The 18,608-nt window shown below is 39.4% G+C and overlaps 1 protein-coding gene across 5 annotated transcripts in view; it reads right to left on the minus strand.

Moving 5' to 3' along the window:
• Positions 1–8,903: 8,903 nt before the first annotated feature.
• The window catches only part of ANLN (anillin, actin binding protein), a 50,037-nt gene continuing 40,332 nt past the window's right edge, over positions 8,904–18,608 (minus strand). For all 5 annotated transcript variants that reach the window (XM_072783490.1, XM_072783488.1, XM_072783489.1 and 2 more), the window contains 4 exons: positions 17,932–18,018; positions 12,731–12,838; positions 11,682–11,854; positions 8,904–10,238 (listed from right to left, as the gene is read on the minus strand). In XM_072783490.1, coding sequence (XP_072639591.1) covers positions 10,115–10,238; positions 11,682–11,854; positions 12,731–12,838; positions 17,932–18,018 — 492 coding nt within the window. In that variant the 3' untranslated portion in view covers positions 8,904–10,114. The remainder of the gene's footprint in view (positions 10,239–11,681; positions 11,855–12,730; positions 12,839–17,931; positions 18,019–18,608) is intronic.

The following is an 18,608-nucleotide window of genomic DNA, read 5'->3' on the forward strand; positions in this document are numbered from 1 at the left end:
AAGTCAGGCTCCTGCTCTCCCTGCTTGTGTTCTCTCTCTGTTAAATAATGGTTTTTTGTTTGTTTGTTTGTTTTTTGTTTTTGTTTTTTTTTTTTTTTTTAGGTAAGCACAGAATTAAGCCATAGAAAAAGAGCTCAGACCCAAGTCTTTCTTTACATTCTTCGTTTGGCGTTCTGTGCCAAGGAGTGCTCTTTCATTATGCTATTATGCTGTTCCTTCCTCGACTCAGTAACCAAAGAGTAGATGAACGATTGGATCAATTTGTATTTTTTCCTTCAGTTTTTACTCTCAGAAGAGTTCTTATATAAGATTTCTTGCATCTCTACAAGTTTTGGTTTGGTACAGTTAAAGCTCTTTGCACTTCTTTCTCATCGACTTTTATATTTGCTTTGATTTAGACTACACTGTTTGCGGTTTCATATTCTAAGATTTCATTACAAGCTTTCCACTACAATCTGAAACTAGAAGATGGGAAAATGTTCTCCCTATAATGCTTATTTCAAATGCACTGTGGGAAGTGGAGTCAAGCAAACTGGACCTTATGTATCAGTCTCAAGGGGCACATAACATTTCTAAATGTTATTAGCAAAACAATAGGGAATATGGGGCATTTACATTATGCCCATAATAATAAATTTTCTATCCTTCCCTGGTCTTCGTCCTTCCCCAGCCTGGAGCCTCACGTTTCGTTAAACCCATATACTATACCCAAACCTCGGAATCCTGTGAAGTACCTATTATTTCTAAAAATTACTTCATCCACACAAAAAATTAACTTTTGGAACAAATTAAGTCTTTTTTACATTCCTTCTATAGAAGTAAAGGTTGTTTTGACTTCTTAAGGAAGTCTTGAAAACACACACAAAAATGTTATATTGCATGTAGCCAATTCTGAAGTTGTACTGTGGCAAAATTTTGATAAATGCCACAAAGTGTTATTCTTTGCCAAGTGAACTTCTAGCCACTTTAAAATTCCCAGCAATCTCTAACTTTAGAAGGAATAGAAATCTTGGTGTTGGGAAAACAGCTAGCGCAACCAGATTTATATCTGTCTCTGTCCAGATCTTCTTGGGCAGCTAATTCCACAATAAATATTTATTGCCACTTATTAGAAATTTACTCTTTGCCTTTTTACTGGTCTGAGATCTTAACATTGATTGTCTTATTTAATACGCCCAACAGATTTTGTGGTAGGTACTAGGATCTCCAGTTTGTAGCTGAAGAATGCACAGCTAATGAAGGAGCTGATTATAGATCCAACTACATATGGTTGAGCATTAATCTACCTAACATACAATCTTATAAATCAGTTAATAAGGGCAACTGAAAAATAAAAAAAAGGCACAAACATGAAATTCACAAATGAGGGGCCCCTGGATGGCTCAGTTGGTTAAGTGTCTACCTTCAGCTTAGGTCATGATCCCAGGGTCCTGGAATTGAGCCCCATGTTAGGCTCCCTGCTTAGCAGGGAGTCTGCTTCTGTCTCTACTCCTCCCCCTGCTCGTGTTCTCTCTCTCTTCTCCTTCTCTCTCTCTCAGATAAATAAATAAAATCTATTAAAAAAAATTCACAAATGAACCGATACACACATGTAGTTTGAAAAAGGTTAGATGGAAAGATAGTCAATCTCACTAGAATCTACCAAAATTACCTAAGTAATTAAAAAGAATTCATCAGCTTTGGGACACTTCTTGATAGAATTGATTAAAGAGAAAAATTTATTCCATAATAGAGAGGATCATTTAAATTAGCATAATTAAGCCCCGCAAGATGTGCTTGAGAACTCTGGAAATTATAGACTGTTAAGGCTCGAACCTTGGAACCAAGATGGAGTAGAGGTATTTCTCCCTATCCCTCCCTCTAGGTGCAGCCAGAGCCCTGGGCATTATACAAAACAGACATCAGAAGACTCCGAGAGGTGGGGAAAAAAGGAAGCCCATTTAGAGAACTTGAGACTCAAGGAACAGCATGACAGTGAGTTCTCTGTGCTTCTTTTTATGTGATCCTGGACTGAATGCTAGAGAAGCTGGCAACCTAGAAATGGCCCTAGTAGCAAAGAAAAGCCTGCTCTCTTTAGACAAAGGAGCAGAAAAGAGGCAGCCTAGCAAGAAAGAAAAGGTTTGGACAATAACCACCCTACCCCCAGCCAAACACCACAGAAGAAAACATGGCCCTACCACCACCCACGCCAGCAAAGGCAAAGTGGGGAGCCTGGACTGCTACCCCTGACCAGCTGTAAGGAGGCACCCGTACTGTCAGTAGATTCCACTTGGGGAGCCTGGACTTCCACTTCCACCCAGTGATAGTGAGGCATCCCCCTGACTTCCTGCTAGGGTCTGAAGAAGCCAAGGAGAGGCCAGACCTCTTACTACCATCCAGTAGTAACATGGCTGCCCCCTCCCCTTCTAGGGGGTCAGTATTGATCATTTGAGGAACAGTAACAGGTGCCCTCCATCCCAGCCAGAGTGGTGACAGTGGAAGCCTCGTGGGGGCCGACACTTCAACCCCCATCAGTACTAACGAGGATCCCCTCCCCTCGTCCACTCCCCATGCCAGTCTTAGAGAAACAAATGGTTCAGACAATGATAATTAAGGGTAGCTGACATTGTCAAGCGAATTTTCAACAGCCTATTATATTATTACAATTCCTGAATCCTCTTGCTCAGGAGGCATGTACACTTTTTTCTAAAAGATTTTACTCATTTTTTAAAAAGATTTTATTTATTTATTCATGAGAGACACACACAGAGAGAGGCAGAGACACAGGCAGAGGGAGAAGCAGGCCCCATGCAGGGAACCTGATGTGGGACTTGATCCCAGGTCTCCAGGATCATGCCCTGGGCTGAAGGCAGTGCTAAACTGCTGAGCCACCTGGGCTGCCCTATTTATTTATTTGACAGAGAGAGCCAGAAAGCACATGCAGGGAGAATAGTAGGGGGAGAAGGAAAAGTAGACTCCCCACTGAGTAGGGAGCCTGATGCAGGGCTAAATCCCAGGACCCTGGGATCAGGACCTGAGCTGAAGGCAGACGTTTAACTGACAGAGTCACCCAGGTGCCCCAGCATGTACACTTAAAAAAAAAAAAATCATATACTTGTCATAATTCTCTTAATATTAGTTTCATTAGTACAATATTAGTCTCATTTATTCCATGATACATTTTGTTGTTGTTGTTTCTTCTGTTTACCTGGCTTTACTAATAGCTCTAATAGATTGACATCCAGTTAAGTTTTCTGGAGGTATTTGTTGCCAGCAGAGGCTGAGTGGGGACCTGGACGTTCACCCTCCACCTGGCAGAAACAATACCCCCTTCTCCCCAGCAGCATGGTGTCGGAGTTCTGCTAACACAGAATATTTTTTTTTAATTTTTATTTATTTATGATAGTCACAGAGAGAGAGAGAGAGAGAGGCAGAGACACAGGCAGAGGGAGAAGCAGGCTCCATGCACTGGGAGCCCGATGTGGGATTCGACCCCTGGTCTCCAGGATCACGCCCTGGGCCAAAGGCAGGTGCCAAACCACTGCGCCACCCAGGGATCCCCACAGAAGATTTAAATGTGATCCAGAGTCTTACCATGTAACACCCCAAACGTACATAATACAATCTTAAAAATCATTTATATCAAGAACCAAGAAAATCTCAACTTGAATGAAAAAAGACAATCACCAGATGCCAATATACAGATATGGGAGTCATCTAATGAGAATTTTAAGGCTGCCATAGGAAGAATGCTTCAATGAGCAGCTGTGTACATACTTGAAACACATAAGAAATAGAAAGTTTCAGCAAGAAGACTTCTCAAAAGGCTCATGCCCGTGAATAGTTTCAGGGAAACCATCAGGCCATCCTCCTCTCCAGTGAGACAGAACTCCCTCACAGAGGCACCCCCTCCCTTCGAAGGAAGCACCTGTCTCTGAGCTGTCTCCTCGTCCACCCTCACGCCCCATTCCCGTTGCCTTTCTCCCTTTTTGTGAGGGGAAAAGCACACTTCCTGTTTTTTCCCTACAGCTGTTTTCCTGGGATATAAAAACCTCCCAATACCAAAAGAAAATGACAATTCAAGTAGTACTTTTCTGGACTCTCAAGGAAGAATAACAAATCCTCTTGCAAGATGGGTAGCTTTCGTGTCTTTGCTTTCAACCAAAGTGAAGGAGTTAGAAGCAATGGCAGGGCTTGCTGGGGTTCCTAAGCACCCCTGGGTGCATTTTTATAATAGAAAGCCCATGGATCTCAGCAGGGTTTGAGGTCACTCAATTAAAGATTCCCCTTCCTAGCAACAAAGTATGGCTATGTGACTAAGTTCTTGCAGGTGGGGTGTGAGAAGTGATGGGACAAGTTCTGTGTCTTGATCCTAAAATGACCAGTGATGAGCTCCCCTCTCTCTAACTTTCCTGGTCCCTGAAAGTCTTGCAAGTTCACCTCTCTGCCCTGATTGACCCCTTTCCTAGACTCTTATAGGAAAAAGAAACTTCTCTTTGATCCACTATATTTCTGTTGCTGTTTTCCATTTTTTATGGTAGCACGGTACATATCCTGCCTACCATTATCAGCTAAAAAATAATTGAGTTTATCATTAAAAATAGTTTTATAGATAGATCACTTGAAAGTCCAGAGAATTGAGTGATTTTCCAAAAGCAAAGCTTTTATTTTCATCTAGTTAGGTTTTCTGTAAAAATGAAAAAAAGAAATAGGCTGGATGATGAACCACATCTCGTTCTACAAATAAATGATATTTATCCGTAGATACATAAGCCAGTTGATAAAAAGTCCATCTGTTTCATTAAGAAACACATTTCCTTAAGTTCCTCCATAAAGGGTTTTACCCTTTATGCTTAAAATTTTTCAAATGCCTACTGTAGTTTTGATCATTTGTGAATAACAAATGTAATGATAATTCAGTTCAAAACAATCTTTTAATATTTAAAATCTTATGGTCACAGAAAACTTTAAAAATTCCATTTCATTTTATATACACAGTTTCCTCAAGCACAAAAATATAAATTACATTATAAAATTATGTGAGAGAACCGAAGAAAAAGAATGCCATAAAATTTCCAAAAATATCCAATTGTGAATGTTTAAATTGACAGTGAATGAGGGGATAAAATTGCACTGGCATTTAGATTCTTCTGGATGTGGTTTTTAAAATAATGTAAAGGGGCACCTGGGTGACTCAATTGGTTAAGCGTCTGCCTTTGGCTCAGGTCATGATCCCAGAGTCCTGGGATGGAGCCCCACATTGGGCTCCCTGCTCAGTGGGGAGTCTGTTTCTCCTTCTGCCCCTCCTCTCTCCAGGTGCTCTCTCTCTCTCAAATAATCATCTTTTTAAAAATGTAAAAATTTTAATCTGAAAAATTATTATTTCCAATATGATGGAAATGACATCCTCTGCCACTTTTTAAAGTTCTAATGAAAAATTTCAGGTATCAACTTGAAAATGGCAAGGGCCTATAGTCTTTTGGGGTTTAGACTCTTTAGGGTATGAACACTCTTAGAGTTTAGAGATTATTACCCCAGATTATCTGTTGCGGTTGGCTGCACCCTGGCTCCCTATTCTAAACGCCCGTGCAGCTGTTGCCCATGGTTCCCACCAGCCAGCACATCATGAACAAGGAGGAAGGTCTGCACATCCCTCCATGGCACCAAGTCCTGCATGATTGTCCTGTGTGGAGGCCCCATGTCTTCAATACTTACTCATGTTCCCTTAAAATATGCTGATTCCTGGGAGGGGGGTCTGGACTCCATCTATCATCTGGGTCCAATCACACTTCATCCTGGTCCACAAATTCATCCTCCCTCATCTCTTCCACTCCTGTTTACTGCTATCTTCAGATCCTTGCTTCCCTCTGCTCTTCCCTTCAGGGTACTAACACACTCAGTTCCTCATCCAAACCATCTGTCCCTCAACATCACCCCACCATACTATTGTCACAGTTGGTGCCTCTCCCTTCCCAACCCAATAGCCTATAGGTCCTACTCAGTCTTCTGTTCAATGTTCCATTCTGATTTTAATTTTTAAAGTGTTCATAGGTCCATGTGCATGAGCATTAGGAAAATACTCTCATCATAAACGTATCAAATATTCCAGAAAGAGTCAAAAGTCAAAGCATTCCTCTACCCAACACTGCTCCCAGCCTCTGTTCACTGTCCTTTCCCATATAAAATTTGGTGTGGTTCCTTCCACGCTTTCATCTAGGTATGTTACACAGCGTCACGTTGCACGGCATATTCCTTTTGCCTGTAAGCTGTTCTGGAAAACTGTTCCAAATATATATACATATATATTGCTTTTCTTGAACGCTGCATGGTATTTTGTAGAAAAAAATCACCATAATTTCCTATTAGTAGGCTTGTAGATTCTTTCTCATTTCCATCCCTGTTGGCTTTCTCAGGTTATTTCAATTTTTTCCCTTTAAAACACTATCATAATGATCATCCTTTTATATATTTCTTTCCTCACCCACAAGTTCATTTGAGGAGAGTGGGAAAGAAGGAGTTAAAGCAGCTAGCCCTTGGTTCCAGGGAAAGAAGGCAGATGACACATCTAAATGCTTATAAAGGTGCTGAAAACCGGACCTCCTGGTTAATACTCATGATATTTGCTAGATCTCTTATCTGTGGAATGCTCTTAGAAGGATGAGGCTGGTTAAGGATAGCTTAGGGTAAATAAGCTTAGAACTTACGGATTTGTGAAGCAAGATTCCTTGATAAAAGGCACACACATTATATAATGATACAGGGTATAAAATGGCAGTAGGTCCTCACCTACAATTTCCCTTAGTGTGAGCTGTCCCACAGACCTCATGTGAGACCCTACCTATTAACCTGGGCCAAAGAGAGTGTCTAATGTTGGGATGGAAAGACCTAGGAGGCACACAGGGTGACGCGGACTTCTCCCTGCTTCACCAGGGCCTTGACTGCTTGTGTCCTTGAAATTACAAGCAAAGCTTTGTATGGATGAGATCCCTGATATGTGTGAGTCTGACCCTGTTTGCATGAGATTATTGGAGGTGGCCAGTTGCCATCTAAGAAGGTTGCATCAGTTTTTATTTTCACCAAGAGTCTGAGTTTGTTTCTCAGCAGCATTGACTATAGTTTCACCAATCTGGGGGCCGATGGGTTTAACTGAAGGCAGAATTGTATTTTTCTGTTTATTCATTACCTAGGTTATCTAAGTTTTAGTGTTCTCATTCAATGCCTGAGGTCAGGTGAAGATTATATGAGATTACCCATACAAAACTCCAAGAATATCACTTGGTACATAGTAAATGATCAAACAGTGATAGCTAGGCATTGGAGCTCTTTATATTTTTACACATTTTTATTATTATGTATGTTGTAAATATTTTCTGCTAGTCTGATGCTTGTGTTTTAACTTTATATACACTTATCAGGCTGGAAATTTTTTTTATCTAGTCAAATTTGTCATTCTTTTCTTCTATGGATTTTGTCATAACTTAATTTTTTAAATCTGAATTATTGAAGTGACTACTTCAAATTTCAGTTCCCATTTCCTTTAACCTGCCCTACAATCTCGTGGCCAAGATCTTAAGATTCTTCTCTAGTCTCACCCTAAACTGATCTCACTCACAAAATTAAATGATGGGAGGAATTTATTATAAAGGAGATCGTCGATAATTTTAACAACTTGGGGAAGAAATTCAAGATATCACTCTTATATTTCGTTTATGGGCCACTCCTTTTTCTCTTTCCCCTTAAGGAACACATTCCTCTTGTTCTTGCCTTTCTTTCTGTACCACAGTCCCTGGGTCATCTTACCTACTCTAATGGTTCCAACAATTCCCTATAGGCTGGGGACAGATCAGGAATCTTCACTTTTACCAGGTATCTCTACCATGATGTTCCATAGCCATCTTAAGTTAAATTTCTTCCTTTTTAAAAAAAAAAAAACTTAGTTATTTACTTATTTATTCATTTATTTATGAGAGAGAGCAAGGCATAGGCAGAGGGAGAAACGATGTGGGACTCGATCCTAGCACCCCAGGATCAAGACCTGAGCCAAAGGCAGATGCTCAACCACTGAGCCACCCAGCCATCCCAAATTTTATTTCTTCTAAAATTCAATTTCACATGCCCTCCCTCCACCCTAGGAAAGGAATGACTGAAAACGGCCACTCTGTTGTGCTTTTTTGTCTTACAATGAACAGTATGTACAGAATATTTTTAATGAATCGGAGAATATAAATATGCCTCTGTATTATGCTTAGAATCAGTCTGGGAGGACATGCAGGGACTGGTAAACGTGGCTGTGACAAGGGGGGAATGACAAGGGGGGAAGGCACATTTTTCACTTGAACTTCTTTGTGTTCTTTGGATATTGTGCCATGATCGGTAATGCCTCTCTCCTCAAAGACAGTACAAGTTGGTCACAAGAGAGATGGGTGAAGAAGGTGAAAGGGATCAAGAGGACACTTACCCCGATGAGCACTGAGTCATGCCGAAAAGCGCAGAATCACTGTATTTACAGAAACTAATAACATTGTATGTTAACTAGATTGGGATTACAAATCAATCAATCCCCAAATAAGTACAAGTCCATAAATAAACAAAAGAGATGTCTCATCAATCCCATCAGACCTGCTCCCTATTTTGGGGGGGTGATGTGACATATCCACTCAGTGTCTGCTAAGCACTCTGTGCTAAGCACCTCCTTGAATGCACACCTAAGTGCCATATTGTGTTGAAATGGCCCAGAAATGGATCCTTCATCCACCTACTCACTCAACAAAGACCTAAAGGATCCATAATAAGCTGAGCACTGGGCTAGAGATAAAAAGATGGATGTGATATCTATCAGTACGATCCCCTCAGGAAGTCAGTCCCACGGCCTCAGAGCACAGCAGCCACAATGCACATTTACATCGTATTTTGTAAACAACCGATTCCTTACATTCTCCGCAAGCGTTTATTTGGGTGAGAGATCATAAAATATATTTTTATAATATACATAACAGAAAACACATTTGAATGAATACAAAATTAAATGACAGAAGGTGACAGCATTTAGTGTTTATAAATGAAATCGTCAATAACTTTAAACATTTCAGAGAAGAAACTCAAAGTGTATTTAAAAGTTGTGACTATGCTTACAATACTTTAATAAAAAATAAAGTATTAGGCTTTGAAAGGTAATGCATGACTTAAGTTTTTCAAAAGATTTCAAAGTGTGCTTCTAGACACTGTCATACATGGACCAAAAAAAAAAAAAAAAACAAACAAACAAAGACGACAAAAACTTTGGCAAGCAAAGTATTAGTCCATAGCAGCTTGGTAAAGTTTACTTTTATACAAAGATTCTTCAATTTACATTTATTCTTGTTACAGGAGCAGAAAGAACTGATATGCCAAGTGGAGTCTTAGCTATAATAGCAAAAATAATTATTTTAAAAAGCCTGTAATCTATGAAAATGTGTACCATACAGCATCTATAGAAACTGGGTAATTGTAAACCTTGTGATTATTGCCTCTTCTAAAGAAACAGTTAACCCCCAAAACTCACATGTCCACATCTCTTGTTTGAAGGCAGCCTCAAGCTTTAAACTAACATACACTGGCTATTTAAAAAGTTCTTACCTCCATTACTAAAAGTGTTTCTGTAAACTCCCTTGGAAATCTTTTCAGTATTCTACTAACAAGATATATCATGATCAATAAATGATCACAAACTTTAGAATGAAGTACTGAGGACAGAGAAAGGATGACCAAGTAGGAGGTTTCTGCCTCCAACTCCTGGAAGACCTTTCTACTTCGAGACCCACAGCTCAAAGAAGACAACTCAAAATTGCTTACATTTAAAAAAATATTTTGTCATGAATAACTGAATAATTAGATTTCTAGGAAATGAGGCTTTTAAATTAAGATTTAGCAAAATTGACTATAATGAATTTTCCTCCAATCACTGAGGAATGACAGAAGAGAAATCGGTTGAAATTTTACATACAAAAGATATAAATACTGCATAATATGTAGTGAATATTGGCACATACCCTTTCGTATTTAAAGCATAAAATGCAATCAGCAAATCTGATGCTCTTAAGATACATTTACGACATAGCTCAAAAAAACCTCTACACATCCTGGAAACTTCCACAGTTTAAGGCTTCCCAATAGGTTTGTAGCAAGCATCAGGTTGCCAGAGGCGAATATCAACAAGAATTTGATTGAGTTTTTGCATCCAGAGATCCCGTTCTTCCTTAGTATCTGCAGACAGCCAGTTTCTACAAGGACAAACAAACAAGAAGTCAGGATCCTTTCCCCCATTCCATACCACCCTGTACTCCTGTGAGGGTTGGGAGGGGGAGCCCAAACAAACCAGTAAAATGAGTTACTCTTTACCAATTTTTAACAGATGCTAAACAAAAGCCCTATCGGGAGGTGCTTCTTCAATTGCAAAAAAGGAAAATCATCCCCGTAATCATCATAGGTTGGTTAACTGAATCAAAATTCACAGTAATCACATTTGGTTAATGATGGAGTTTCCACACTAAAGATGGTAATAACTGTCTTGTACAGGTGGTCTGGCCTGGGCAATCTGGTGGTGCAGGACACCAAGTGTGCGCCACGTCCTAGCAAGAGCTAGCACACCATAGGGCTTTATCTGGGAGCTTCCTAAACCCCTCAGACTCGGGGTCCCCAAGAGGTGGAATCACCACCTCGTGGACCTTCACCTACAGGTAATCCTATTTTGCACTGTCTCTCATTATTTTTGTGTCAGTACTGTGCTCGTAGAACATGGTGTCTACGATAAATGATCTGAAGATCTGAAGATAAATGATCTGAAGGCTTTGTCTATCCTAACCTCTCCGTCCGTATCAGGAATCACTTCTTTGCATCCATATTTAGCCACAAGTTGAATAACTAGTTGATGAGGCAGTTGAAGGGGAGGAAGAGGAGAATTCCCTAACAAGCTGGATCATTCTTCTAGAGAATAGCAGGTGTCAGAAGGTTTTTATGGTGCACTTATTTACTGCATCTTTATAATTTCTGCCCACTGGTATTAGAAATGGGGTAAGCAGTGAGCTATCATCTATTAGTCGGTGGAGAGAACGCAACATGTACAATCATAATAGTGACCATTAGCACAAGACTGTGCTAAGTGTGTTCACTCATCAATCTCTATCGTCACTCTGTGGAAACCCATGTTTACATCCTGACTCAGTGTCTCATTACCAAATGTAACTGTGCCGTTACTTAACTTTGCTGGCCCTCATTCCCAAGAGTTTATTCTCTTAAGCTCCAACCAGAAATTTGCAGAGTAACAGGAGACTGTTTTTCTAAGTCCCCTGATTTCATTGAGGGCATTTTGGGGATCAAAAGGAAGAGACATGTAAATTCTCTTTAAATAATACTTGCCTTCTCAATTATACACAAAATCTTCAAGCTTAGCCCAAAGTACATTAACTAACTGCCTTGCAAATGGCTACAGTGCAAGCATACTGGAAAACAGGATTAGCTAAGACATAGCTTGGATGTTCGACTTCTTTTTAACTATGTTAATTTAGTTATTAGATTGTTCTCTGATTGCGTTTTCTTTCCACGTTAAGACTGCACTTTCTTCAAAGACAAGGACTATCTCTGATATTTCTTACAGTGGTAAGAACAGAGAGGGCAATCAATTACTTAGTGGACAGAAGTATTTATATTTATAGCCTTATACATACTTGGTGACACAGAGTGTGTCCCTGCATTGGCTGACAAGAGTCTCTCGGTCATCTTCTCTCTGTGGTCGGACAGTAATTAATTCAAAAGTGTTGCGTCTTGCACAAAATTCTCTGTTGGCTGGTTCTATTTGATGGCTTGTACAATTGGCCAGATTTATCCTTCCTAAGGGATTCTTTAAGAACAAATCAATAGAAAATATACAAGATTGTTTATATCAATAAGCATTAAGCAGTATTTAAGTTGGTATGAACTTAAAATTAAAAAGCCATTAATGTGGAAGTTAAAATTTAATTATAATAGGTTTAGAGAAACATACTTAATATTTGTTATTGTTTCCTGGACATTAAACAGAAACCAAAAATGTCAACTGGAGCTTTTAGCCAACTTAAAAAATAAACTCTTTGTTATGGAATACTTCAAACAGATGCGAAATTATAAGCACAGTATAATGAACTTCCATGTACCCATCAACCAGTTTCAACAATTAGAAACACATACTACTTTGTAATTCTGTTTTTTATTTCTATTTCTCAGTTTGGGGATACTAAATAATCATACTTGAGCAATAACATTACATTTTTTAAAAATGAGATACAACTCATCACATAAAAACCTATTATCAAAAAAAATTTTTTTTAAAAACCTATTATCAAATTTTAGAAACAAAATCAAATTCACTATATCCCTGTGGTTGTTTTCCATTACTGTTTTATCCCAGATTTAGGTAAGTCAAGTATTAATAAAAACAAAAGTGAATTCAACATATTTCTGAGTAAAAATGTTATTAAAAACTAGTATGGAAATATTCTAGAAGAAAAGAAAACAAATATATGCCTTCGGGTATTTTAAGAGTGGTCAAATCACAGGGAATGGAAAAGACATAAAATCTTCCCACAAATACACACACACAGGTCTTGCAACAAGAATATTTTTAATGGCTTAGTATACATTCAAAGGGGATCTGAGTGGGTGTGGAGAACAGAGGGAACCTCTGCTGAAACACTACATCAAAGTCAGGGCTTTCACTGACCAGGACTATTAATATTACCTTTCTTTTCTCATCATCTGGATAAGTCCAATAAGAGATACAATTTCCAGAAAGAACGCACCATCTTCTATGCCAGGCACCAAAGCCACTAACATCTTCAAATATGGTCTGAAAAGTCCATGAAATGTTAACTTTAGAAACTTAAGGATCAAATAAGATGTTAAACTTCAATATGTTGACATAACTTCATAGTTCAACATCTACTTACAGGAGTTTCACCTTCTTTTACCCTAGTAATGAAAATCACTAATTGCTAATTTCCAGAAATTGACCCAGATTTTCAATATCATCTAAAAGCATATAGCATTTAAGAACTTCCAAATATTAACCCCAAATTAATACCTTTATCTAATTTAGACTTTTTTAAAGCAGATCTTTTTAAAGCATAATGTCCCAAACCAAATGCTCCTTAAGTAAGAGAAAAGTGCTCTGTGTAGAGTAGCATACTTTATATACTGACAAAACTAAGGATAGTTAGACTTATTTTATACAAAAGATTGGCATTTAACTTTTATTCAGAAGAACAAAAAAGGATTAGAAGAGTCAACTCCTGACATTCTATGCCCTGACAGATTACTGTGATAAACAGAGCTCCCGGCCACTGCAGAGCCAGCCAGCACACCTGAGTAGCACCTCCCTGCAGGCAGGCAGCTGGCCAGCCCATGCCTTAGGCCAGCTCCTGCCTCAGGCACACAAGCTATGTTCTAAAGCAGGGCGAAGCAGTCATGTCAGTTAAGGTCAGGGCTCTGGAAGAGGTAACTCACAACGTGTGGCTTTTTTCCGTGGAAGTACTTGCACTTAAACAGGTAAGTCCAAGCTGTTCCCCCATCTCACTATTTTGTACTTGTAGTCCTAATGAGCCTTAATCATATAAAAGTCTTTACTTTGGATTTAAAAGGAAAAAAGAGGGCAGCCCAGGTGGCTCAGCGGTTTAGCGCCGCCTGCAGCCCGGGGCGTGATCCTGGAGACCTGGGATCGAGTCCCACGTCGGGCTCTCTGCATGGAGCCTGCTTCTCCCTCTGCCTGTGTCTCTGCCTCTCTCTCTCTCTCTCTCTCTCCTCTCCGTGTTTCTCCTGAATAAATAAATAAAATCTTAAAAAAATAAAAAATAAAAGGAAAAAAATTCCTTTAAGAAATACTATTTAAAAAAAAAAAGATTTTATTTCTTTATTCACTCATGAGAGACACAGAGAGGCAAGGAACCCAATGCAGGACTCAATCCCCAGACTGGGATCATCCCCTGAGCCAAAGGCAGACACTCAACTGCTGAGTCACCCAGGTGTCCCTAGGAAATACTATTTTCAATGAACAAAAGCAAGGTAAAATGTAACAATGCTAGAGACTGGGGGTTGGCAAATCTTTTCTGTAAAGTACCAGAGAGTAAAGATGTTAGACTTTGTGGGCCGCCAGGGCTCTGTCACAACTATTCAATTCCCCTGGAGTAGGGCAAAAGCAGTCATAGATAATATGTAAACAAATGAGCCCATGTGCCAATAAAACTTTATAGAAACAAGCAGCGAGCCACACTTTGCTGACCCTTGCTAATATAGACAATCCAAAAGGATCTTCATGTTTGATTTCAGAATGCGTTATAGCTTTTCCACCTTCACATGGATCAACTAAGCATTACACCAACCCTCGGACAGTGGACATACACTCTCCTCGATTCACTAATTTGTGTGAATTTACCAAACCCTGGATTGAGTTAGGAGTACAAACTCCGGCCATGAAGAAAAGTTACTTTATGTGAAGGAATGTTTCTATGAGAATGAAATCTGAAATCTATTAGCTTAATTAATTAACCCAAATTAATTAGCTTACTCTAATCATATATCCTGTTACCCCACCTTTAATTCTTCCTCCCCAGTTTATCCTCTTTCCTCCTCAAGGCATGCTTTTCTAGGCAACACTGGCTCACAACCATCCAGGGAAAAAAAAGAAGAATGTTGCTATTTCAATCTCAAGCACAAAATTAGTATAAATGACTCACCAGCTCCCTCTTATGTTTATGCTCACCCTTTACATCATAAAGCTAATAGACAAGGAAAAATTTGATGGGTAAGAAATAACACATTATTATTATACCCAACTATGATCAGAGAAGAATAAAAAAAGGACAGCATTTTCATTTTTATAGCTGAGGAAAGTGTAGGCCAAGGAAACTAAATGACAACACATAATCACAAAGCAGAACTGGAACCTTCTAGCCAAATCCAGAACTTCTCTCTCTTGTTGCTCATTGGTCAAGGCAGAGCTAGACTAGCACCGTTTTAGAATCACTTGTCAAGTTTCTCTGGTCGATAATCGCCTTCCTTCCAGCTGTCCCTGGCATATGAGGAAGGAAAATGGAACCAAGCAACTCTAATTTCAATTACTATCTCTATTTTATGGAGGGCAGAAGTAATTAAAAGGCACAGTTTGGCAGGGGACAGAATTTATTTAAGGGAGTTCTGAGAAATTTCTTGCCACACTTCTGTAAGTGTAGATGTGGTAAGAATGGGTTATAGGCCCAGGAGCAAACCTGAACAGATCTAACTAATGCTAACCTAGTTAAGAGCCCAGCTCAAAAATTAAGCAAGTCAGACATTATATGCAAATGAACTAGTGGCCATAACAGAGTCTATCAGTTGCTAAAGGTATCTACAGTAAAATATTAAAATATTTACATTAAAAGAAAAATCAGTAGGTAAACACTGCCATCAAGTCAGAGATTTATAAAAACACTTTTCCAAGAACATCTAGTGCCATCTACTGGATTTACATGTGAAAAAAACTAGGGCAGTCTGATTTAGTCACATTGGCCACAGAGCTTTTCTTTCTATACCCTTTGATAGCAACTGCACACTGATTTTTGTGAAATCCTTTATATCATTCAAATTTCTTGCTTCACAAAGAAAACCAAAGCGATTAGATTTTCTTTTCTTTGGCACCATACGCACAATCTTCTTTGTATTCTACACACATACTTTTCTCCTCTGATCATAGAAAAAGTAAGTTGACCCCTGAACAACCCTGAGGTTAAGAGGTGCCAAAAATCCACATGTAACTTTTGACTTCCCCCGGAACCTCCCATCAGAACTGAACTACTGATAGCCTACTATTGACCAGAAGCCATAACGATAACTTAAGCAGTCAATTAACACATATTTTGCATGTTATACGTGTTATAGACTGTACTCTTACAATAAAGCCAGAGAAAAGAAAATGTTGAGAAAATACATTCACAGTGCTGTATTTATTGAAACAAATCCACGCAGAAATGGACCCACATTAGTGTTGTTCAATCAATCCTGGGAAGTGTGGCTTGGGTCTTACTTCTTCTCATGCTCATGATCTCGTTCCACATATTACCCCTTAACCTCAGCACAGGTTCCCCATTGCATTTTTGACCTCTCTGCCCTATTAGAAGCCACACATCTGAAATTAAAGATTCTCAAGTCTCTCCGATCTTATTAAAATGTCAACCAAATCCTTTCTTTACTCTACATAGCTTTGCAAGTACCATACTCTATCTCTTTCTACTTTACAGCCAAACTTTGTTTCAAAGAGCCGCTGGCACTCATTCCTCACCTCTCACCCTGTCCATAACCATCTGCAATCCAGCTTTGTTCTCTGCCTTGTAAATGAGTCCCACAGTCTCTAATATAGGTCCTGATCTAACTTGACTGCTCCCTCTTTCACTTCTTTCTTTCTTGGCAACCATGACACACTGCCCTCCTGGTAGGTTCCTTTGAGAGCTTCTCTTTCTAGGTCTATGGCTTAAATGTTAGTGCTCTTCCTGTTTCTAACTCTCCCTGTGCTTCAATTACTTATCTCTAGGATGCAGATTTCCAAATCTTCACCTCAACCAAAATGTCTATCTTGAGTTTTAAACTCAGATCTTTGGAAGCATCTAAAATTCAAATCGTTTAAAACTTAACTCACCCAAACTTCCCGCCTCGGGGCATGAAGGAACTTTCTGGGGCAATGTTCTAGATCTTAATAGAAATTTGGGTTATGCAAATGTATGCGTGTGTCAACACTCAGGGATGTATGCTTAAGATTTGGAGGAACGTGCTAATGTCTACGGTACACTTTTAAGATTGTTCCCCCCAAACATGGTTATTTTCAGCAGTGGCCACAGGAATAGCTAGAAGGATGGCTAGGCAGTAGATACATGATGAAGCAAAGATAGTAGAATATGTTAAAGGCACAATCTAGATGGTTGGTATATGGATGTTTGTTGTAAAATTCTATCACCAGCGCTGTATATCCGCAACTTTGCACAATAACATTTAGGGGGCGAAAATATTTTCTACCAAACATACACTTGCTCCTCCCCAAGATCCCTTACCTTGGTGGCATCACTGCCACCCAACAAGTCGTACAAGGCAGGGATCTGGATGACATCCTTATTTCTGCGTTTCCACCCCCTAGGCCACCCACCCAAAACCACCCAGTCCTTCCTGCTTCATTTCTCCGGGACAGCTCGTCCCCCTGCCAGTCCCCAGCCCCTCCTGGAGTGACTGTCTCCTTACCAGTCTCCAACCTCCTTTCCACATGTCAGCAGGATGACTTTTCTAAACCCCACATATGATGTTATGCCTCTGCCTAAGATCCTACAAGCAGATCTTGCTGGCCTTAAGATACAGACCAATTCATTCAAAGGCCCTTTAACCCTGAGTCCCTTCTCCCCTAACCACACTGTCCTCTGCAATCACTCTTCTCGATGTCCCTCCTCCTCACATTCGCCCATACCCTAAGTGCAGGCTGAACTACCTGCCACTCACTCTCTGTATTGTCCTTATCCTTAGTGGGGGTGAGAGAGGGAAGGGCCCTCTGGGCCACTGTACATGCTCTTCCCTTTACCTGGAGCACTTCTTCCTCCTCTTCTCCTTGGCTGACTTACTTATATCCAGACCTGATGTCCCACTAGTAACCCACACACACACTATGCTCCCACCTCTTACAGCCCTGTGTTGCACTTGCCAGTTTGTGTATTTCTCCCTGCTAAACTAGAAGCTTCTGAGGGGAAGGATTATTTTTTGTGGCCTGTTAGATTCCAATTCCAGCAGTGACTGGCTGGCATACAACGGACATGCAACAAATCTTTACTGAACCCATGTATCACTGACTCTCACGGGTTTTCATTCCTATGCAAAACCAAGTCTATACTTCACAACACGAAAAAAGAAAAATACAGATTAAGTGATGCTACTTACTAGAAAACCTCTTTCTTCAACACTTGAATTCACTTGACATTTTATTTTTAAATAAATATGACCTTCCAAAGGAGATAAAAAGGGCACCTGTGAAGACAGAGGATAAGTTATTTGCAAAACGGTTTCAAAGCGTGATTTTTTCCCCTGATAAAACATGTATAAATCATGAATAAAGAAGATTATGCCTTGAAAGCACAGTATTTTCTAAAATTGGAATGGAGAACAGGTGGCCCATACAGCCACTGGTTCCTTAGCAACAAGTGCTTTTGAAGAATAAATTCATTCAAGGTAGAGTTTGATAAAAACAGAACCCTAATCCCAAGTAAATGTGATAAAGAAAATAGAGATTTAAGAAGAGAATACATGTGTTTATCCATTCTCCATCAACAGAATATACTCAACTGGTAAATTAATCCAATACATTATTACTCAGCAGTAAAGAATACCGAGCTTCAGATATGGAAAAGCTGATCCCCAAATTCATATGGAATTGAATTCTAAAGGTCCCCATTATTAATTACCAAAACAATCTTGAAAAAGAACAAAATTTAAGGAATCATACATTCTAACTTCAAAATTTAATCCAAAGCTACAATAATCAAAATAACATGGTAAGGGTACAAGGAACCAAGGCCATTCAACAAGGAAAGAGTAGTCTTGGAAATAAAAGGTGCTAG

The sequence above is a fragment of the Canis lupus genome, chromosome 18, assembly GCF_048164855.1.
Source record: "Canis lupus baileyi chromosome 18, mCanLup2.hap1, whole genome shotgun sequence".
Classification (NCBI taxonomy): domain Eukaryota; kingdom Metazoa; phylum Chordata; class Mammalia; order Carnivora; family Canidae; genus Canis; species Canis lupus.